The sequence below is a fragment of the Emys orbicularis genome, chromosome 10, assembly GCF_028017835.1.
Source record: "Emys orbicularis isolate rEmyOrb1 chromosome 10, rEmyOrb1.hap1, whole genome shotgun sequence".
Classification (NCBI taxonomy): Eukaryota; Metazoa; Chordata; order Testudines; family Emydidae; genus Emys; species Emys orbicularis.
The window spans coordinates 77165208-77189669 of record NC_088692.1 but is presented as its reverse complement, the minus strand read 5'-3'; the positions used below and the strand labels follow the sequence as shown (position 1 = coordinate 77189669).

The window sequence follows — 24462 nt, the reverse complement described above, 5'->3', positions numbered from 1 at the left end:
TCACTTTTCTGGCATTTCTTCAGCTTTACCGTGTTGCCAGCTTGTTCCTGTTTGCTGGACTGTGGCATTCACTGTCACAGGCTCCTCTCCATGGCTATTGTTCAGCTCTGTGGTATCCCTGCTGACTGTGGTAGGCTTCATGCACTGGTTACCGTTTTTCCACAGTAACATTTCCACCAGCTGCTGTGGCAGCATTGCTGTCACCTGCGCACCTCAGAACTCCTCCCCTCACTGACTACACACCCTCATTTCAGGGGAGCTGGTGGCAGGGACAGTGTGCTCTGTGTAGTGTGTGCACTTATTGCTTGGGGGAAGGGGGCACATTCCTTCTAAGGGCCCTGATGGGTTTGCTCTGTGACAGTCCTGCACCCCTTCCTGAGCAGAGCCTGCCAATCATTCTGAACCACATAGAGTCTGTAACGTGCACCGAAGTCCATTTGACAGATGCAGAGATGGGCTACTCAATTCATTCCATTTGTGACCTGAACAGGCTTGGAAGCAGGTGTCCAGAGATGAAAGGAGAAGTGAATTAACCTCAGTGCATCTCCTACAGCAACCACCCTCGGCATAATTACTTCTTCAAAGCAGCCTCTAACCACGAGCAGTTCAATTTCCCCTCTTCCTGTAACAGGCAGTATATTAACTGTATGTTTTATAAATCATTCCACCTGTGTCCCTGTAAAGTCTCATAGGAACAACTGTACACACTACTCTCTTCGCTCACTACCAATGTTGCCTTCAGGGCCCAGTACCTGTTTGTGGGGAGAAAGAGATTTTATATATTTATGGCTTTAAACACCAAATTAAATGTGAAATTAGCAATGAACTCTTCAGTCTCTTTCCAGTAATGATGTTTAATGTTGTGGTGAGAGAATCAAGTGCTTTGCATGGTAGGTGCCAATTGCGTCCCTTTCAGGAGGCATGAAGTCTCCCAAGGATGATTGGGCACCACATGCAGGGAAAGTGATACAATCCTGTCAGGTTAGGTGAGAAGGGCTTGGTGGCGGGGGAGGGTTTAAGCAGCAAGTTTTTATCTACACGGTTGCAACTTGTAATAATAAGGGCTTGTTATCAGTGGACCATTTCCAGTACAGTGAAGATATCAAAAGTCATAGTCTCCAGCAGAGGAAATGGATAGGTTTGAGTTTAAAGAGCAGTCCCCATTGCAGAAGAGCCTCGGTTGTATGAAGTGAAACGTTATCTGTTTCCTAACTATGGGGAACAGCATGGGAGAAGGGCAACCCAGACTTCTGAGGGCAGCGGAGCTTGGAAATTGTGAGGGGAGAGACCGCTTGGAAAACTTTCATTTTACTCAAGTATCTTTTTTCCTCTTCCTTGATTGTCTCTCTGAGGATCTCAGGGAATGGAAGTAGGCAATGCTCTCTAGTATTTAGAGCAGATGGTAGGTTTGGGTTCTGTGCACCTGGCTCCAGTTCTGCCTTGTCATGTGCCCTTGGACAAGTCTTTTGGCTTCTCTGTGCCTTAGTGGATTCACCTTCCATGTGTGAAATGGGGATAATGCTCCCGTATGTTGCAGCGGTGTTGGGATACTTAATTAATGGGCTTGATTCTCTGGACCAGTGGGAGGGAGACAGTTGCATGGGAAGTTCAGGCATGTATACACACACCATGGGAGGGTAGGCAGCAGTACCACTGCTGTCCTCTTCTTTGAGAGCCATTCCTAAGGGCATGAGTGAGGCTCCATAGAAGGGCTGCCTGAGAGATGCATTGAACCAATGTTTCTGTCATGTGCCCTGGCCCGCTCCCCAGCCATCTGTGGTCTTTCTCTGTACTGCACCAGTAAAGCAGCGCCACTTCCAGATCACCAGTAAAGCAAGATGCTTTGCACCATTGTTACCCCTCTCCAGGCAGTTTCCATCGGTGGAATCCAGGCAGTGAATCAAACCCAATATCTATAAACTGCCTAGAGATCCTGGCATGAAAGACACCATATCTATGGTGCTGCTGCTGCTGATGATGATACAGCAACACTCCTCACTCATTGTCCAATCAAGGGATATCCTCAGAGTTCAGAGTAAGGGTGTTAACACATGTGTCCTTGCCAAATTCCAACTCAGGTAATTACATTCTGCCTCCCTTAAATTCCCCTGGCTGTTTCATTTGGATATGGAAATCTTTCCTTCCTGTCCGAAAATATCATGACCTGTTGCAATGACTTTTAAAGAGCTGCTGCATCCTACCATAGAGTAGGTGGATCCTCAACTGGTGTAAATCAATGTGGCTCTATTAACTTCAGTAGAGCATTGCCAATTTGATACCAGCTAAGGATCTGTCCCACGGGTTGTAAAACACTTTGGAATCCTTCAGGCTGCAAGGGCTCTCTGTACCGTAAATAGATTATTATTATTTCATTATATATGCAACTCCTTTGGGGGATCCAGAAGGCATTTGCTGGTGGGAGGTAATGGGCTATAAGAGTCCTGATAAAACTGCCCAGTAATATCATCTTTGATTCCTTGCAGGATAAAACATCATCCTTCCTCCCCCTTCAGTGTGTACAACACTTCATATATATTAAGTGTGTTACTTTTTTCCATCTAGACTGATATCTGGTCTGATCTGATCTTAGTGGATTTTGCTAGGCTGCTGTTGGAGAGATTAATGAAGTTTTCAAGCAAAGTTTAAGGCTTAAGGTAACATCTGAAATATAGATTTTAGAAATCACCTTGGCAGTGTTTCTTGACAGTCTGCTTTTGGAGCTAAGCTGATTATCCATCGTGCCTCAGAGATGCTTTTCTCCATGATACTGAACTGCTTGTATCATGTATCACTAAATCTGACATAGTGTATCTGCAGGTTGACCATGCAGAAAAGGGGAAAGTCCAGCACAGGCTTGGCAAACTATGGGTAAAACCAAATGCACTCTGATTCTGCTACTCCAAATCTGCATTGCTGTTCCTCACCGCTACCAGAACAAACCCAGAACTGGCCTTCTCCCTCAGCAACAGCCATAGCTTTCCAGAGACTTCATGCTACAGCAGTAGGTAAAGCTAGCGCATGTGGCACCAAGACAGAACTGACACGACAAAAAGAATCCCAAGAGAAAACCACACACCAATGATTTTATACTGAAAAGAAACAGACCATGGACTCCATCACGGGTGCCTGGAGTGCAGCAGCTCTTCTTTGTATTGATTGCGAGGAATGGGTATAATCTACCCAAAAGATAGCTCTTTGGTAAGTGTGTGCATAAGTTCTAGCATTTATCTTTGCATTCCAACTATTTGTGTTTGTATTTATGATTTTCCTGGGGCTTGTCAATGCCTAGGGGAACAATTTATGGTCCAGAATAATTCACGATCTGCTCCCCTCCTAGTGTTTCAGCTCCTCGATGACGGAAACCACCCTGAGAAGAGCAGATGTCACTTTATTTGGGTGCCATAAAAGGCTCCCTGAAGCAAAGGAAAGAAATGAAGGCCTAGCAAAACATAAACATAAAAGCAAATGCCAAGAAATTCAGGTTTCTCCAAACAAGGAGATATTTGGGTTCCAATGGCACTGGAATGCACAACTCCTAACTCTTTCTAACACCTAAATGGATTTCTAGCTTTGATACCATGGAACATTTACAGACAGGCCAGTTAGAGAGTTCAAAATCACAGGGCAAGCTGGCCACCGAGACTGGCAACACGTTACATTTTGGACCATCTCAAATTGTTCGTCGAAACTGAAGGGGTTTTCTATGGGCTGAATATTCTCCCCCTCCCTTTACTGCAGCCAGATGTTTTCATCACTGTTGAGGATTACAGTATTTCCCTTTGAAATACAGCGTGGGGGAGGCTGGGTCCCTCTCCCTCCTGTTTATTCCAGTCGGACTCCTGGGCCCATCACTTCTCAGGCTCTGATCCTACATTCCTGTCTCTGGTGAACTCATGAAAATTCACCAGTTTCCCTAATGGAGCTGGGCATTTGCCAATTTCTGTACTAAAATCTTTCTTTGCCGGTGGGAGATTTTGTCCTCAGTCAGGCCAGATTGAGGCAATTCAGGGTTTTAGCCACACTATGATACAGCCCTCCGGCCCCCAGTTCGACTCCCGTACCACAGCCCTGCAATCTATGTGGAGTGGTAGTGGCAGCTCCCCTTTCCTCCCCCACGGCATGAGGCAGCCTGGGGGCCCTCTTAACCCACCAGGAATGGGCACTCTCTCATAAGGGGCAGCAAGATTGACAGCAGAAATTGTTTTTCCCCAGAGAGGCAGAGGTGGCAGCATGCAGGGGCCACACACACTCACCTCTGTTGGGGTGGTCTTGGCAAGGTTCTCCAGAACAGTGGGTCTTGGAGTTACCACTTCTTCAAGATGCAAGGGGCAGATCATCCCCTAAAAGCTGTTGTTTCAGACTGTCTGCAAACTCAGGCAGATGACACTGCATTGGTTGTGCTCAGTCACATTTTCAAGGTTTTCTGTGCAATTATGAGAGCTATAATTTTTTTGTAATAAAAAGGAAAGTGTAACCACATGACTCTTGGAGCTGGAGCCCTGGACATGGGCTTTTAGGGCCTATGCCTCACTCCATTCCGGTCTTCAATCCCATTTGTGAATATATATATAAATTATTCTTAACCTTATGGTAGCACCTAGAGGCCCCTTCCTAGATTGAGGTCCCATTGTCCCACGTGCTGTATACACACCTAGGAAGAGCCTGTCGCTGCCCCAAAGAATTTACAATTTAAAAAGACAAGCCAGTCTAAGGGTAGAAGAAAATAAGTATTATTCCCGTGGTAATGGATAACTGAGGCCCAAACAGGTAACCTCAGCTGACTGTGGTACAGCCAGGAACTGAACCACCGTTTCTAGAATGCCAATTTAGTGCACTACTACAAGACTAACCTTTTTTCTTGATGCATAAATAGACACCCCTTTCCACCTCAATACTGCCTGAGCAAGAACAGACCTTTCAGCACCCACGTCTCTAAATCAGAGGGTGACATTATATGCCCAGGGTGGTTCTCCATGGAACTATTGTTTCACTGCTACACAAGCTGTGCTCTAATTAGTTCCATCTATCCAAGTACATAGGCCATTTTGAGTAAATGAATACTTTTCAAGTTCTCTGTCAGTTTGTGTTGCCGCTGCATTAACTCAGAATTTCCTTTCATTTGTGATTGTGTTAACATTCTGTTAGCATTTTTAGTAAGTGTTTAGTAAGCCATTTTTATAGCAAGAGTTAATGGCATAATGTAATTGGGATTTTAAGTTATGACTGATAAAACCCCAATAAAGTGAAAATTCAAGAATAGTGTTTGTAAAATATACATTGAAATTACCCCCTTTTTTTCCCCCCCCCTCCAGTAATTGGCACTGTTGGGAACTGATGGACACTAAAATTCTCTCCCACATGCTGGAAATTTATTCCCAGGAATGCAGAATTTCAATTCTGTATATAATCCAAGGGAAACAATTTTTAAACAATAAGAAATTATATTTACTCAAAAAAGCCATAATGTACTTTACAGTAAATATGGAAAATCTGAAAAAACAACACTAAAATCAGAAACCATAAATGTCATTTTTTTTATTCACAGTAGCAGCAAATGCAAGAATTAGGAGATATAATGTACAGATTATTAATAAATAGCAATGCCATCTCCAGTGGATGCTTTACCATTTGCCATTGATTTCTTTATGATGTAGTGCCATCTCCACAGACTTGCAGCAACAGAGTTTGCTTTTCTCTTTCCTCTTCCTAATGGGAGACATTCACCTCTGTACAGAGGAGCTATGCACTATGTAAATTCCACTTAAGCCTCATTGGAAAACTAAAGTAGGATGTAGGTTGAATGTTACTCATGTGCTAACCTTCTACACAGGGTGATGTTCACCCATTGTGATTAACAACAGGCAAACATCAGACGGTATGGAGAAGCTGAAGTGCAGAGGCATGCAAAAAAATTGTACACAAAAATAAGGTTAAGCAACTTTTTTGGTTTGGTTCAAATTTTGGGCAAAAAAAAAAAAAAAAAAGAAAAAGAAATCAGGTTGAATCACTTTTGGGATCCATTGAGATTATGAGTGAAAGTTCAGGTTTTGTTTGGTTGATATCTTGAGAGAAGATTTAGGGTCAGGTTGTGGGCAGAAGTTTCAACCTGATCCCATTTTTGTAATTAAAAATATTTGCATCCTTAATTCTAAAGGTGTCTCTGATCGCAGAGACCTCATGTGTTTCCATCACAAATCTGATCCCCTTCTGCTCCCAGTGCAAGGGGCATTCCTCTGATCCTGTGTTCATTAACATATATATATTGTGACAAAGTTCCTCCTCTACCTTGGTGGGTCCTGCGCTTATTGACGGATTTGCTCACCTCACAGATTCACCATGTGGGTCAGGTAACAGCCCAGAGACCTTCCCCTCTGGTAGAAACCACAGTCCAGGTCAATTCCTCCTGTATCTGATCAGGAGTTGGGAGGTTTGGGCGGAACCCGGGCCCGCCCTCTACTCCGGGTTCCAGCCCAGGGCCCTGTGGACTGCAGCTGTCTAGAATGCCTCCTGGTACAGCTGTGTGACAGCTACAACTCCCTGGGCTACTTCCCCATGGCCTCCTCCCAACACCTTCTTTACGCTTACCACAGGACCTTTCTCCTGGTGTTTGATAATGCTTGTACTCCTCAGTCGTCCAGCAACCTGTCTTCTCACTCTCAGCTCCTTGTGCCTCTTGCTCCCAGCTCCTCACATGCAGGCCACAAACTGAAGTGAGGTCCTTTTTAAACTCAGGTGCCCTGATTAGCTAGCCTGTCCTAATTGATACTAGCAGTTTCTTAATTGGCTTCAGGTGTCTTAATTATCCTGCCTGTCTTAACTGGTTCTAGCAGGTTCCTGATTACTCTAGTGCAGCCCCTGCTCTGATCACTCAGGGAACAGAAAACTACTCATCCAGTGACCAGTATATTTGCCCTCTACCAGACTCCTGTACCCCACTCGTCTGTCACAATATATATATACAAATCACTCCACTGTACATACTTCTTACCCTTGGGAGAGGATGAGAGAACAAAACAGGTCAGATATTAGTCATATAGTTTCATACGTTGTTGGGTGGTGCTCAGACACTACAATCAGGAGCACAGTATAAGAACCTATATAGAACAGAATAAAATAGAATTTCTTCTGGGACGACATTTCTGGCAGCTTTGTTGTGGATTCATCCTGAGAACTCCAAGGCAACATAAGGCCCTTTTAAGAGGAAATATGGTTATCACAGAAAAGACTCTCTCACAAAGGGAAATCAGTATCCATAGAGCTGCTTTTCTCACTTTAAGGAGCTGATTTTGAAAGGGACCTCAAAGCAGCCTCCCATTTGTTCTGCACCTGCAATTCAAGTATTTGTAGTGCAAATATTTGTAGGTACAATGGATGTAATTTAGTCATTTGCCTTAGTTGCTAGTGCAATCAGGTAGTGAGACATCTGCATGGCATCAGTTTCACCAGCACATATTTGCATGTGAAGTTATTCGCTCCTGCAAAACTTGGGGCACAAAATAGAGATGCAGCTTCTAAAACTCAGTCCATCGGGCCTGGTCTACACTGCAAACTTTTGGCGGCAAAGGGCAGCTTTTGGCAGCAAAACAGTGAAGGTGTACACACTGCAATGCCACTTTTGGCCACTAAACAAAACCACCTCGATGAGAGGCGTTAAGCTTTTTGTGGCAAAGTTAAAATGACAGAGCATCAGTGTAGATGCTGCCGTTCATTATATCGCCAGAACTGGCCTCCCCCAGTATCCCACAATGCCCGCCGTGACTGCAGGCATGCACCCCTCCCCTTTCAAGGCTCCCTGAAGTTCTGACAGCTCAGCATGCTGCTCTGCTCTGGGAACAGAGTGCTCTTGCTCTCTCCCACACTATGAACACAGAGGCAGGCAGGCAGGAGCCAGTGTGTGTGTGTGTGTGTGTGAGCAAGAGACTGCTGTGCTGTCAAGGAGGGAGGTGGGGGCCGATGTTGGGGGTGTCCCCCCTCCCCCTGCCTCAGGACTGGTTGCTTTTGGCGGCTGTCTGAACTTAGAGACAGCATGCCGACACACTCACTCTCCCCCAATACACACACTGTCTCTGTCTCCCCACTACACACACACACACACACACACACACACACACACTCCCTGTCACACACTCTGCCCCCTTCCCCCCCACACACATCAGTTGAAAAGGAGCTGCCAATCTAATAGGATGCCCATGGAATGATGGGATTGAGAAACCTGCATCGCTTGACACTGTACCTGCCCCATGAGGCATTACAAACCCTTCCCAAAGCATCCTGCAGCCAGTGGCACAGTGGGATAACTACGCACAGTGCACTGCTCTCTGTGTCGATGCAAGAGCTGCTAGTGCGGATGCGCTCTGTCGACACAAGGAGCAGAATGTGGACAGGCAGCAGCGGTTTAATTAAAACTCTTTAATTAAAGTGGCATAACTTTTGGAGACAAACATCTGCAGTGTAGACATAGCCTAAACGTCTTGGCCACCCTAAATCTCGTAGCTTTCAAAACCCCAAAAGCCTGTAAGCCACTCAGAGATCTATGGGTTCAGTGTGTGGAATTTTGAAATTAAATCTATGGGGCCAAATCCTCAGTGAGGGCGATGACAATGAAGCCACATGGATTTGCACCAGCTCTGTAGCCCAGAACAACCTGAATAATTTTCATTCTTTATTCTAAAAAGCAGGGAAGTGTAGCATCAAAGCCAAAATCCTTAAACTTCCTTTATTTTCCCCCCACTCTGCCAGTGATTCAATTACTAAAAGCACCCATCAGCAATTATGAGAAATCTAATCATCTTACTGTACCAGTTGGGATGATTACTATGTGATATCAATAACATGATCATCATTTTTTAACAGAATCTGTTCTGGAACTAGACATTGTAACAAATTGGCTGATACAAGTTCCAAAGCATATTTTCCAAAGCCCTAGCATTATTCAATGCCTTAATGGTTTCCAATATTTTTTAATAAATACGTTCAACTCAGGTGGGTAGTTGACAGCTCATGTTTTTGCAAGCAGTTCAGTCCATACAAATTGGAAATGGCATTGACTCTGGAAGCACAGCCTCAGAAAGGGTGAAATCACAGCATTGTACATTTCTGATTGGCTGAAGCCAGGCTGTCACATCCCCCTTGTCCGCCCTCCATCCCCCAAATGCTTTCTTTAGTGATGATTTTTACTGAACGTTACAAGTTCATGATGAGCCAGAGTCTGATGATATGGACTTCACTAGGGCTAATCATGGAGTTAAGGGACGATTCAAAATCTGGCCCAGTGGCAGCAGAATGGGTAAATTAAGCTTTTGTTGGTACCTCCCCAGCAGAGTTTGGGTATTCAAATGGTTTAGGCCTCTCATTCTGCATACTGGGCCAGCTCCTCAGCTGGTGCAAACTGGCATAGCTCCATTAACTTAAATATCTAGATTTAGCACAATGTCGTCTGAAAGAGACAAACTCCATTGCACCCTGGCAAGGGCACGTCTTCACTACCCGCCGGATCGGCGGGTAGCAATCGATCTATTGGGGATCGACTTATCGCGTCTAGTGAAGACGCGATAAAATCGATCCCCGATGGCTCTGCCGTCGACTCCGGAAATCCACCGCGGCAAGAGGTGGAAGCGGAGTCGACGGCGGCGCGGCAGCGGTCGACTCGCCGCCATCCTCACAGCCAGGTAAGTCGACCTAAAATACGCAACTTCAGCTACGCTATTCACGTAGCTGAAGTTGCGTATCTTAGGTCGACCCCCCCCCCCGTAGTGTAGACCTAGCCATAGATCCATGCTGGAATCAGAACTCCAGTTCGGCTTTCAGCTGCCATATTGATGGTGGTGCTGTTGCTATCACTCGGGTGCACGTTGCCAGACTGACAAAGTTTGCCATCAGGTCCTCTGTGTTTCAAAGCTAACTCGCCCAACCCAGCTGTCCTGAAGTGGGAAGAGGATATCAAAGAGTGATGTCAGAGCAAAGCATGAGTTCACATCACTACGATGAGAAACACACATGATTCCCATAGATACTCTGGTGTAGTCTTTCAGGTGTTTGTGCTGAATTGTAATCGGAGTAAAAAAAAAAAAAAGGAGGGGGGGGAGTATAGAGAAGAAAAAAAGAAAGAAAATGAGTTAGCTGTGGGGATCAGCACCAAGCCTCATAGCTCTTTGTTCAGCAGCTGACTTGCATCTGTTCAAGTCGGTTTGTTTTATTAATGCTTGCTGGCCTAGAGCTAAGAGAGCGATGTTAAAGATTCAATGTTAGCACAACACTAACATATAGATTTGTATTCCATGAGAAAGAAATTAACAGTCATGCGTAAGATTGAACCCGGAGCCTTTGGCTTTTCTGTCTGCCCAGTTTAAGGATTGGCTCAGAGGTGGAGAATGATACATGTGGATTTATTGGTCTGTCCTATCAGCCTAGAACAGGGTGGAGAGCTTTGGCATGCAGGAAGGTTGGTTAACATCAAGCCAGTGGCCTTCATATGAATGAATAATTCTTCTCTCTCTCCTCCCCAAACCTGCCCTTCAGAGAAGAGTTGCTATAACCTTGGTGGCAACCTGGTGATTTAGGGACCAGAGCGCTTCCCTCCTGCGCACACATATCATTTAACCATCGCCGTGCTGGGAGTCGCCTTGCTGCTGCAATTCATTCTTTTAGTGTTTATCATTTCTCTTGGAAATGTGTATAGGGAGGAGAATCTCCCCTTCAAAGCACTAAAGGGCCATTCCTCTTTGTAAAGAGATCTGCACACCCGGCACCTCCCACCTATCTCCCTGTTCAAAGCTTTAAGACCATGGGTATGGCAACATATTGGGTTACAACTAAGATAGGTTAATAGGATAGGAAAGGGCAGGAAAATTGCACACACCTTCAACCCTCTCCCTGCCAAACAACATCAACAAATCCCCAGACTCCTGACTCTGAGCTATTTTTTTATATTCATAGACATGCACTTAACTTTTTTTTCTTTTTTCACATTTTTGCTGCTGTGCCTGAAACTTCCTGGGTCTAGCCAGGGCAGGAACTGGAAGCACTGAAAGGTCATAATTAAGCCTTCTCTGGTGCAATATCCAGCTGATCAGAAACAGAAAGTCCTGGAAAAACTCATGGAAAAAGCTATCATCGGGAGACTTCATTTCTATATTTGCAGACCCAGTGGCTTGGAGAAACATCAGAACTGTCAGGCACCTGTCCTCTGAACCTTGGGAGGGACTATCCATTATTCCCTTACCAACTCACTTCCCTCTCCCCTCCATTGCTTCCAAATCTGAATGATCTATCCTCAGGGAGTGAGAAGGGAGAATTTTATGCAGATTTGAACATTTGCTTTTCTTTAATGATTTAGGTGGGTGTTGCAGTCCCACTGTGACCTTCCTGGGTCGTCAAGTAGTGTAATAAATACATTAGCAAAATAATAAATTCATTATTCTTAAACCACTCCTAATATCCTTGTCTATTTCCCTTCCTGTCCAGAATGTAGCTGTAATCCCACTGCAAGGGGCTTCTAATGGCATCATAATACACAAGTGTTGCTCAAGTCACCAGAACCTCTGAGTTGGAATGGCAGCCTGAATTTATATATACCTTTGGGGGGGGGAGACTTTAGTTAATATTATATACAGTTTAAAAATAGTCATCCCCCCAAGTCTTTTTTCTCACCCTTCAATATTTCCTGCCCCACTCACCAGTATACCTATTATATTCTTTGTCAACTGATTTTGGTCTGGCCTGTCTCTCTCATTCCTGGTTTGAATTTTCATCCCGATTCATCTTCATTCTCATCACATTTTGACTTTCAAGGCTATTTAACATCCCAACAGGGATGTAATGAGATTTGCAGACTTTACTTTCCTGCTGCGCCAATCACAGCGACCGGCTAAGTACCTACTCATAAGAAGGATGGAAACAGCCCATTTTTAGAAGACTATCACAAGTGTTTACAGGTAATAATAAAATGCTTCCCGAGCCTTAATTAACATTAGGGGACAGTGTAGGCCAGGAGTCTGCATGCTGTTCCTGTATTGATAGTGTCCCCAGTCTGAACAATCTCCCCTCCCCTCCAAACGAAGAAGCCTCACATGCTCCACACTGATCTAACCGGTGCACCAAGCATCCATTTTTAATCTTGCCAAATCAATTACAAACATTACAGGCTGCAATTACCTTGGGAACTCCTGAAAAACTAATTAGTACAAGTCCTAACGATGAATTACACCTTTCCTTTGGCTTTATGCAGCAGAATATCTGTGCTCTGAAAGAGCCCACGCATTGCTCAGCCACAGCAAATAGAATCTTGAGGCAGCTCTGAATTATGTTCCCAGGCCACAGTGTGCTTATCACAGGATGGGCCGCAGTGGGCTGAAAGCCAGGGCACCGACTTGCCCAGGGCTCAGCTCAGCATTTTAAGTAGGTGTTGTAAGATGTAAAAAGTCCTGGACAAGTGTCCCACTGGAATGGAGATCCAATGGGAACCGGCAGAGTTCTATCATTGTCATTCTACACCAGTGGTTCTCAAACTGGGGCCGCCGCTTGTGTAGGGAAAGCCCCTGGTGGGCCGGGCTGGTTTGTTTACCTGCCGGGTCCACAGGTCCGGCCGATTGCGGCTCCCACTGGCCAAAATTCACCGCTCCAGGCCAATGGGGGCTGCGGGAAACGGCGGCCAGCAAATCCCTTGTCCCGCGCCGCTTCCCGCAGCCCCCATCGGCCTGGAGCAGCGAACCGCGGCCAGTGGGAGCCCGGCCCGCCAGGGGCTTTCCCTACACAAGCAGCGGCCCCAGTTTGAGAACCACTGATCTACACCATGGCAATAAAGCAGGCTAACGAGATGGGTCTCTATGCTGGAGACAGCTTGTATCGCTGTCCAGCTGACGCTCTCATTCAGTGATGTGAGGATTTAAACAGTCCTCCTTGGACATATGGATGGATCAGCCTGACCCAGATCCGTGGGGAACCAGGGAAATTAAAGGGAAGGAATGGGATGATCTTAAAAATGAACTCGATTGCTGAGGCTGAAGATAAGAGACCGTTAGTCAAGCCCCAAAGGGTAGAGTTGATTCAGTAACTATCAAGGTCTAATTCTGGCATTGTATTTCTTCCAGGAGTGTATGTCCTTTAATTAAAGACACTGTTGGATGCAAGTGTGTCTACTTACACCCTAACAGAAACTTCATGAAAATGTTAAGAGTTGAAGTCTGCTCTTGGATGGCCACACTCAAGTCTGAAGAATAATTATATTAGATTTAGGTTAAATGTATGTATGACCTTTATTGTGTCATGGATGTGCCTGGCTCCTTATAGAGCAGATAATGGCCTTGTCCCTGCCATGAGGAGCTTGCAGTATAGGTCAGGACTGTAACAAATGACAACAGGGGGAAGGCTTGGGGGAATGCAGGAGGATGAGGGCAAAGGCAGTATGATCACGGAGAGGCTATTGCATGCATCTTGAGGTGTGCAAAGATTTATTTGTTGGCACTTCCCCACAGGGAACCGTTAATGTAATCATCATCAGTAATGGACCCTATTCCTCCTCCTAGTCTCCCTTCTTGGTCATGGTGGTTAGCCATCATGGTCCAACTCCTGCTTCTTTGAAGTTAGTAGAAAAACTTCCATTTACTTCACTAGTCAGGCCATAGGTGATGGACTGAGGGGGGAAAAGGCTACTTTTGACTCACTAGAGTAATTCCCCTGAAAGTCCTGTCAAAATCAAGGTCAGGTAGTAAACCTAAATGAAAATCACCAAATGAGTAAAAGGGACATCTGCGAGGAGCCAGTTCTCTCCAGCAGTAGACAATAAAACATGTTTTGCTTTTGATCCAGTCAGTTAAAATATGGATGACTGGGTGACCTGCCAGAAAAGTAAAATGTGACTGCAACATCCCTAGAAATGCCCTGGGGAGCTCTCTTTCCCCCCTCTGCCTGCATGTATACATGCAGGTAAAGAGTAATTGTTTGCAGAGCATAGATCAGCTGTCACTTCCTTGTACAATGTGTGGCTGTATTTTATCAACAAGAACGAGAAGTCATATTTTCTTTTGTGGAATTTGGCAGGACAACTGACTTCTGAGGTTTGGTGCCCAGCTGCGATGTAACGAGGGCGGCAGCTTAAAATGAAAGGTGGGAGGCAACTGAAAGAAACAATCCAGAGTAAAATCGAAAAGCCAGAGAATGTTGACTTGAAGGGAAGCGATGGCCTTTCCCCCCCCACCCTCTTGTTAAATCATTGAACATGCAGAATTCTTTCACACAACACAAAGCTCCCTTTTCACAGAAAATAAACAAATATGCACGCACACAAAAGCAGAGCTAATTAAGATCAAGTCATATCTCAATAAATATGCAAATTAAAAATCAAAACAAAGAAATTCTATTTATCACATCATAAAGTTGCAAATTGCTGTTGAGGCTCCTGTAGGCTGCAATAGATGAGGTGACGGGGCAATAGGTTTTAAATTAGTAGGCCAGCTAACACGTGCATGTGTTTTCATTGTAATAGCTGGTGGCTCACCCTCTGTAGCTATATCGCCCCCTCCCTTCCTCTGTACCATGTCAGCATTCAGTGCTATTAATAAACTATATTTGCCTTCGAGTTCCCTAATGTAATGTCATCGGCTTTCCGTTCTGTTTACCTTCCATAAGACAATATCATTATTCTTTGGTGAATCTTCTATCTCATCTTTTGCTTTTTCCAGCCCTTAAAAAAAATGTTATAGGAAAAAACTCCAGTTCTCTGTGCACTAATATACATGCCGCCAGGGTTGTTCATTACCATGTCTCACGATTTGCATTCTCTCCTGAGGGAACAGGGATGTGTGATATGGAGAGCAGGCATCTCCTAATGATTTTGGCCCCTTCGTTAGTGGGATTGTAACCTGCTCCCCAGCAGGCTACATGTTGCCATCTTTTCGAAGAACCTCTATTCTGCTTGTTTGAACTGATCCATTTGTATTGCTTTGTTTATGGTCTAACACACCTACCATAGATGGTGAATTATTTGGATGGAAAATTCTGCATAGCAGAGACATGTGAGAGGAATTGGCTGGTTTGGGACATTAGAACATAAGAATGGCCATACTGGGTCAGACCAAAGGTCCATCCAGCCCAGTATCTTGTCTACCGACAGTGGCCAATGCCAGGTGCCCCAGAAGGAGTGAACCTAACAGGTAATGATCAAGTGATCTCTCTCCTGCCATCCATCACCATCCTCTGACAATCAGAGGCTAGGGACACCATTCCTTACCCATCCTGGCTAATAGCCATTAATTGACTTAACCTCCATGAATTTATCTAGTTCTCTTTTAAACCCTGTTGTAGTCCTAACCTTCACAACCTCCTCAGGCAAGGAGTTCCAGTAGCTGGCAATGTGACAAAGAGCTTTTCAGCTCCTAAGTCACAGGTGTGATTATCGCTTGTGTTGGTAGTGATAAGATATTGGTACCATCTAACTGCTATTTGTTAGTGAATTGAGCTGGTGGTAACAGTCCATTTCCTTGTGAACGTGTGCACAAATCACCATAGCTATTACCACAGGTAGTGCTAGTTGTTTTTTGGCCAGCAAAGAAGCCAGTGACTGAATGACCCAGGGAGACAGAACACTTCTCAGACCCTCGGAGACGGACTATCCAAATCTAGGCTGGAACGTATCAGTGGTGGAAGTATAGGGAAGCTATCACTATTGCTGTCTTTGCTGTAGTTACTCTGTGGATAGAGAAGGGGAAATTCAGTCTCCAGGGCTGTCAGTTTGTCTCCTTTCACCTGCACTAAAATTCCCAGGAAATAAAAGCAGGAAGATGTACATTCTGAAGTACCCAGAACCTGCTGTTGTCCTCAGGCACTGCTATTTGGTTACCAACCTGAAGCAACTGCACTAATCTGAGAAAAATTACTCCAAATCAGTACTCATGTAATTGATTGAGAATTTGGTCGAGTGTCTCCAAGCTCCATTTCCTTTCTAACAAGTCACCGGCTCCTTGGGCTGCAAGGAGTATATTATACCAATTATCCCAAAGCTGCACTTTACATTTGTTCTTGGGAGCAAATCAAATCATTGGCATGCTTCTCTAAGGCCTTTGGTGCATTGGTTTGATGTGATAGACTGCTTGGCTACTCATATAGGGCCTGATAAAGCATGCGGCAGTCTATGAGAACCTTTCCATTGACTTAAATGGACTTTGGAACAGGCCTGTCTTGCTGCTGCCATTGATAAGTCTCCAGATATGAACACCTAGTGCTGTTGTCAAGGCATTTTCAGTAGTAGGTCATCAACTGTGGATCTTGCTTTCATTTTGGTTCACCAGAGCCTGGGTCTGTTGACCATGAGAACATGTTGTAAGGTCTGTCTCTTTCCTCAGGCTTTTGCCTGTTTGGGGGTGTTTACGGCAAGGTCTGGGGTTTCGGATTGGGGCAACGATCTTGACCGTTAGTATTACTCTGCACGTTATGTATACAGATAGTTTGTACAGTTCCCATAGCCTATATTGATGGGGGCTTTTATCAACTGAAAAAATGCATACAAATAATAAGGTTATGGAGAAATAGGTCACAGAATTGGTGAGGGAGAAGTTGTTCTTGGATATACAGGTACTGCAGGTGAGTCTGAGTCTCTTCTCTAGAACACAGGTGGTTGAGTCAGCGTGGGGGCAGCTAAGTCCCATCACTACATCATAGGTGACTGAATTCCAGTGTATCCAAGAAGCTTGTTGAAACTGGGTAAATAATATTCAGAGTCTTTTTTTCTTTTCTTTTTCTTTTCTTTTCAAATATTTCTTTATTTCTTTATTTTGACAATCACAAAGAAGCAGCAGCATAGTTTAAAAATGAAAGGGTCTGATTTCCCCGGAGTTTTACTCTTTTTTGAATACTGTCATGGTAGACTGGGTAATTTGTGCCATTCCTGTGTACTTCAGAAAAAAAAAATCAAAGTCCTCTGGCCGTCCTCTGCACAGAAAGCTGAGATGATTTTTAAGTCGTGTGTAACAACAATTGTTGTGGGTTTTTTTCCATGTCACGTATACACTTTCACTTTTGAGCTCCTTCTGACCCAGATTTCAGGGAAGGTTGAAGGGAAGCCAGAAACTATAGAAGTGCATAGTTTTTCATTTATTTATTTTCAGGCTACACAGACCTATTAAGCAGGTGGAGAATCCCCATACAGTACAACCCTGAAGTGAGCGAAGCCAAAGATCATCAGGGGAAGGAGTGGGCACTGCTAGATAGTGTTTGCTTCTGTTTGCAAAGCAGCCCATACACAGTTAAGATCTGGAGGCTCAAAGTGAGGAAAATCTTACATTTTTCTGGAGTGCAGAGCAGTGAGAAAAGAGATCCATACACCCAACTGCAACGCTCTAAACCTTCAGCACGTTCTAAAACCTCAGATGCCGGAACTGCTATGAGACAGCTGAGAGCTGGGAAAGTATTGTGGTAACTGACATGCAAATGAGCAGAGCACACATTAAAGCTATGTGTTGTCCGTCTGCCAAGCCATTCATTGCTCCCAACCTGGGACAGATTAGAAGCATTGACCTAGTGTGGAAGATTGTTATTCCTTTCCCAATCCCCCAAAGCAATCCACTCTCCTACCCTGAGTCAGAGCGAAACCAATGACCTAGAAGTAAATGACTGGGTCCCAGTTCCCCTGGTTCATCCAGTCTCCTGACCTGGGCTGGCTTGAAACTGCTGACCTAGAGATGAAGGACTGTATCCTGCTTTCTACCCCCACAAGCCAGCCGGCCCCCTTTCCAGAACTAAGGCCAGATTGAATTAAATGGGAAAGGCTTTCTATCCCCCCAGCCATCTGTCTAGTGGTTACAATTCATTCAGAAATATTTCATTGAGATATTTTAAATACAGAACATATTGAAATGAGCTTTGTGAATTGAAGTGTGCGCATAGAATAGTTGTGACCATTCTTGAATGCAAATTGCTAAGTAAGCCTATGGGGATCTTGAGGGATCTTCTGGCGCTACTTTCAGAGAGCCAGAAGAAGATGTAAGTGACACCAGCTTAGATTGTCTGTGGATTCCCTTAGACTCACCTCTGAAGTTGGCCCTGCCTCATAAAGACTGGTTGCCAAAAAAGATCTGTCCCTTTTGAAATGACAGAGCTTCAGGTGCTGTAACCCTCCTTGTTCTTGGCATAGCTGTGGTCAATGTCCCTGGAACCTCTACTTTCTGCTTACTCCTCCGCTTCCACATAACACTCGCCTTTACACAGAGCACTATACAAGGATGTCACAGAACTTTAACTCACGTGGATTAATGAGGTCTGACACGAAATATGGAACAAACAAGATGGGGATGATGGTTAAACCAACAACCTCTTTGTAACCGGATACCGTGTCTTCTCCCCCGTGCCTTAACATGGTTTACTTAACCTTGTAAGCTCCTCAAGACAGGCACTATGTTGTCTGTCTTCAAAGCACCGGGCATGCCTATGGTGCTATATAAACATTAATAACAATAATGTGTCTGTCCCACGAGGTACGTAAATATCATTCTCTTCATTTTACAGATGGGAGAACAGAACAAAGAAGTGATGTGATTTGCCTGATGCCACACTGGCAAAGCCAGGAATAGAACGCAGGAGTCATGACTCCTAGCCCCATGCTCTAACCACTAGACAATACCACCTCACTTTGTTGACATTCTGTCTCTTTTATGATTCCTTGGCAGGAGCAGCAGCACCAACAGCCTGGAGATTGACGATGAGCCTCCTTGTGGGGAAGATGTCGATTACAATACTGACAGCTGCTCTGACCAGGAAGGGGACTTCTCTGAGCTAGACGAAGAGATCCAGGAGATCTCAGTGAGGGCAGAAGGAGAGGTGGAAGAGGAGGGGGGCAGCGAGGGACAGACATGCAGCTCCAGCGTTCTTGGAGGGTTTTACATTTCCAGCCACCAAACAACCAATAGCAAAGCTCTCCCACTACCATCAACGTCACTCGGCATGTTTGCTGGGTTTGAAAGCAGCCCTGCGTGAACAGAGCTTTGACTTACCGAGCAATAAACAAATGGGTCACTGCTCCTCTTTACCCGTTTGCCGGCTTCAGCTTTGTTCCCAGATGTGTTGCCCCAGTTCTGCATGGAAAACTGACTTTATGTTTATGGAAAATATATATAGAGAGAAAGGTTCCCTACCCTGTGCATACAGGGAGGGGTGAGCAGTCACTTGTCCATATGGTGCAATGTGAAGACTTAGGGCATTCTTATACACCGTCACCAGTGCAATCACTTTCTCTAATTTAGTTGTCGTGGCTTCATGCAGATTGTCATGATGGTTGATCTTTTGAGTGCCTAAGGTATGGGAGAAGAGTCCTTCACCCCAATTCCTTCCCTTACTCTTGTGACTTAGAAAATCTCAGAAGATCTTTTTCTGAAGATTTTTGGCCAGAGTTGAGATATTTGTTTCATTTTATTGCTCTGAGATTTTGCTGCATGTATCTGAATTCTAGGGGCCTGATCCAAAGATTACCATTGACGTTAATGGGCTTTGGATCAGGCCCTGTGTGCTTAACAACTAGCCATATTCCAACATACCTGGAGAACCCACCACCACCACCTACAATAGTAACCAATCCAACCAATAATTAGAATGGAGCAGATTCAGAACCTCAGGCAACTCTCTGATTGGGAACCCTCCAGGCATGCTGCAAAGCTCATCTTCTTTCCTGAGTGCATGAGGAGGAAGTGGATCAATAGAATGGTATATAACGGATCGGCAACCTTTGGCACGCGGCCCACCAGGGAAAGCCCCTGGCAGGCCAGGCCGGTTGTTTACCTGCCGCGTCCGCAGATTTGACCAATTGCCGCTCCAGGCCAATGGGGGCTGTGGGAAGCGGTGGCCAGCACATCCCTCAGTCCACGCCGCTTCCCGCAGCCCCCATTGACCTGGAGTGGTGAACCGCGGCTGTGATCTGCCGAATCTGCGGACGCGGCAGGTAAACAAACCAGCCCAGCCCGCCCAGGGCTTTCCCTGATGGGCCGCATGCCAAAGGTTGCCGATCCCTGTTATATACCATTCTATTGATCCACTTCCTCCCCATGCACTCAGGAAAGAAGATGAGCTTTGCAGCATGCCTGGAGGGTTCCCAATCAGAGAGTTGCCTGAGGTTCTTTTATTGCATTTTCTCAAGTATGCATGCTGAGGATCGTCCATGCTTATGGAAACACCACATGCACATGTGTTTCTGGCACACTAGGCCAAATGCTGCTCTCAGGCACACTGGAATAAATGGATCAGTGAAGTCAATCAAATCACTGCAGATTTACACCAATGGACCTGAGTGCAGACTTTGTTCCACTGCGTACAGTGGAGGTGACACCCTTTCTCTGTAAGACGTCTTTCCAGTAGCATGCACTGAGAGACTACAGGTACTGCTGATCACGTAGTTAATATTCAGGACTTTTCTTAGGGAGAGGACTCCCCTGGTGGAACACTATAATGGAACCTTCCAGAAGGAGGCAAATGTCTCTCCTCTTCAGCCTGGCAAGGATCCCTAGCATTTTATCAAGGGGAACAGTGTGGTACACATCAGCAGTGGCAACACTTGACAGCTCCCTTAGCCAGGTCGCCATTCCAGTGGCCATTGTCTATTATTATTTATAGGGCTGTCAATTACTCACAGTTAATGCAAGTGATTAACGCAAAACAAATTAACTAGATTAAAAAATGGTCATGATTGTTTGTATTATGGTAATGCCAAGGAGCCCTGGTCATTGACCAGGACTGCATTGCGCTATGCGCTGTACAAACACACCACACAAAGACGGTCCATGTCCCAGGGAGATTACAGTCAGACTCACTGTTAGAGCGGATCAGAAAATGAAAAGATGGTTTCCTAAAAAAAAATGGAATCGTTTTCATTTTGAAGTGTTCAAACCTGACCTATTTTTTTTAAAAAAATGTGATTTTTTTTAATTCAGGTTTTTTAATCAGATGGCTATTGATATCAAAAAATAAACGGTCATCAGGAAACAGAAAACATTTGTAACCGTTTCATGAAAAACAAACAAAAAATGCCATTAAAAATGAATTCTGGCAAAATAAATTGTTCTAAAATTTGTGATCAGTTGTACTCACTCTGTGTGTCTTTGTAGGCCTTATGCAGATGCCTAACCAATTTGGAGTCCTCAAGAAGGCCAGGGGATTCTGCCTGATGGCTAATTGGCGAGGAAATGATAATAGGACCATCGATAGATGGGCTGGAGGCAGACCTTGTGCGTTGCTGAGTTCCATCTCTGGGTCAAAATGGTCTCTTTCAGTCCCAAGAACAGGAAATAGCTCAGTTCTCCTAGTATTGCCTGCAAAGGCAGAGGCTTATTTTGTAGAGATTCCTCATTTATTATAGAAGAAATTAGGAAAAGCACGATGTGGCCCTGACTCTGCGATCCTAACTCTTTGCTATGCATTAGAATTCACTGTTCACCTCTGCGCCCCGGGCTTTGCAGAGACAAGGATTGCCATTTCTTCCTGTGTCACGGAAACATTTAATATAAAATAAAGTAATAATAAAAAAAGGAAAAATCGGTAACAGTACAAGAGTACCACAGGCAACGAATGTGCAGCTCCTGCTCTCTCTAATGTTTCTCAGGTCACAGTCAGCGCAGTAAACTCTGCAAAGTGTAAGGTACGGGATACAAGGTGGGATTTATTATTAATTAATTATTATTAATTATTATTATATTATTTATTATAACTAACTGTCAGGCAGCTTCAGTCAGTGGCAGCCAAATAGATGCCGAAGAGTCTCAGACTTTGCTAATGGAATCTTCCCCCTTTATAAAAATGTAATGCAGGAAAATTAACCACTATAAAACCATCCAAGGATAAGAGTAATATTTAGCACTTCTCCAGCATCTTTCATTCAAAGATTTCCAAGCTTTAACAGCCCTTCATGAATTAAGCCTCACAACACCCTTTGGGAGGTAGCTAAGCACTGTGATGAACTGACTGGTGTTCATCTGCATTGCTCCCTCCAGTGGCTCAAATGTGTGTCACAGGCTCTACACTGCTGATGGAGATTCTCCTTAAGTTCAACTGGCACAAGCCTGTGCTGGTCCAAGAGGCTCTTGAGTCCTATCCCTGCTATCTCTGTGAAGTTCCAAATGGTCGCATGGTATGTAGCAGAGTAACTACCAATGCATCCTGTGTTGCCAGTGATTATTTTTTTGGTATCACTTCCGGATGGCTAAAAGCACCACCTGGAACCATATTCAATATGTTGCCTGCAAAGAAACTTCCCTGAGGCGATTTTACAGTACGTTGCTGAATGACTTTCTGCCATGTGACCTGGACCTGGACCTTATGGGAGCTGACTGTTTGGATTGAAGTCAGAAACTAAGCTCCTTCCTAATCTGCTGAGGTTCCAGCATCCAGGTTTCTAAAGTTACAGCCAGCACACAACAGCTCTGCAAGTCTCAATCTCTCGTTCTAATGCAGCTCAAAAGACAGGCTGCCTGGGTCCTCAGAAGATGAGCTTCTTAGACAGAGCTAATTCATTAGGTATGATGTCTGCTATCACTGTACAGATGTCCTGTTCTGCTTGCTTCAGCATGCGGCTTGTTGCACATAATACTGATTTTTGATAAAAGGATGGCTCACAAGAATGGACACAAAGGAAGTAAAACACGTGTTCACATTATAATAGGATGTATAACATTGCTTCAGAGCTTATTAATAAGAAAGATATGAGTACAGTTAACCTCAAAATCCAATGTTCATATGCATGACAAAGCATGCACTTTGTAGCATGCGGTGTGCCATGCACACACTGCAGTACAAACACACAGTACAACCCATGCCACAGGATGTTCAAAAAAGATACAGCACAACATGCCACAGTACAGCCCCTCAACACAACACCCCCTCCCCCCCACACACACTATCAGCATATACTTCATCATGGACACACACCACATACACACACTCTTTCTGCAGCGCAGAATATGTACCACCGCATATTGCAATGTACTGAGGCATCAGGACTTGTCAGTTGTGTGGGTTTCCAATGTAAGGGAGAAATCCTTCTGCATCACAACATTTTCAGCATTCTTGATAATCTGACACTGTTAATTTCGTGAAGTAAACACTATGGGCCAGATTCATTCCTGAAACAACTCTATTAAAGTCAGTTGAGTTACACCAAGGATGAATTCATCTCTTGTGGGCTAAATTCTGCCCTCAGTTACACTCATACATTCTGTACCCATGCCATTGACTTCAGTGGACTTGCCCAGAGTAAAATGAGGCAGAATATAGCCCCACACACAGGTATATGGCCAGATAGCTAGAAGCAGCCCAGAGGTGCTGGAACTGGGGGTGCTGCTGCACCCCCTGGCTTGAAGTGGTTTCCATTATATCCAGGATTTTCAGTTTAGTTCAATGGCTCTCAGCACCCCCACTGTAAAAATTGTTCCAGCTCCCCTAAAGCAGCCTCATTCTGTGCTCAGCATTATGCAGAGGCCCATAGCAGGGGAGGCAGTTTTGCCAGTGCATTTGATGTCACTTAAATGTCTGACTATCGGAGTGCACCAGCAAAGCTGACAGCGAGTTGTCTCAAGTATATCCATTGCCCCTGGAACATTGTGGGCACAAAAACAAAAGCTGGGCTGAGGCTTCTTTCCAACTCCTTCCCGCATGCCGAGCAAATGAGGAATTGTCAGTACGTGGTTAGACGTCGGTAGCAGACGATGTGCAGGAAACGAGATGAGAATAAAGCACCACAAGAGTGTGTGGCATTTTGTTGGCAGGAAGTGATGTCAGAAGGCATGGCAAGTCAGTCCCATGACTAATCAGCAGGGAATGGCTCCTGAAAGCCTCCCACAAAAAAGCACTGCCCTTTCTGCTCCTTTTCCCCCTCGTGCCCAGCTCCAGCTTTTGACTTTCACAGGAAGCTGTCACTCCTTCCCTTAGCCAGCCTCTAGAGGTCAGGAGAGGCCCTCCGTTGCAGCTCCGCCGGCGCACTCCCTGTTATTAACATTCTCCCTGAGTCATGGTAATTAAGCGCTACTAGGCTCCACACAGAGGAACGGAAATGCATTGACTTTAATAAAACAGAGTGTAAAACAACTTTAGATTAACTCCAGCCTTGTTTATTCTCGCGCACTTGTGATTCTGCTGTGGTATTTCTCCAGTGAATGGGACCGTTGTCCGCAGCGCTGAGTCGCGTCACCTCACTCTAGCCCAGGGAGCGCCGTCGGAAGGGCCTTGTCTCACGGTGGCTGGCTATTACCAAGAATTTTAAAGCAACCAGAAAAGAAAGGGAGGGGAGGAAAGTCTCCCAGCCCCCTAAGATTTTCATTCCTCAAGAGTCAGCAAAGCTGTCAGATAGAGATGCAAGCCAAATATTTCCATAACAGCCAGAAGAGAGGGAGAACTGGAGGCGAGCAGATAGCCCCATTAATACGCTCTTTTGTGCCCCTGCCAAGAGTGTATTAATGTCTTCTACTGACTTTCTTTGTCTCGCAGCCACTTTCAACG

General features: G+C 44.9%; 1 protein-coding gene across 1 annotated transcript in view; it reads left to right on the top strand.

Annotated features, from left to right (window-relative positions):
* The window catches only part of AGBL1 (AGBL carboxypeptidase 1), a 362219-nt gene extending 343256 nt beyond the window's left edge, over positions 1–18963 (top strand). The window contains exon 22 of the mRNA XM_065412235.1: positions 18657–18963. Within this exon, the coding sequence (XP_065268307.1) occupies positions 18657–18963 (307 nt within the window). The remainder of the gene's footprint in view (positions 1–18656) is intronic.
* The last annotated feature ends 5499 nt before the right edge of the window (positions 18964–24462 follow it).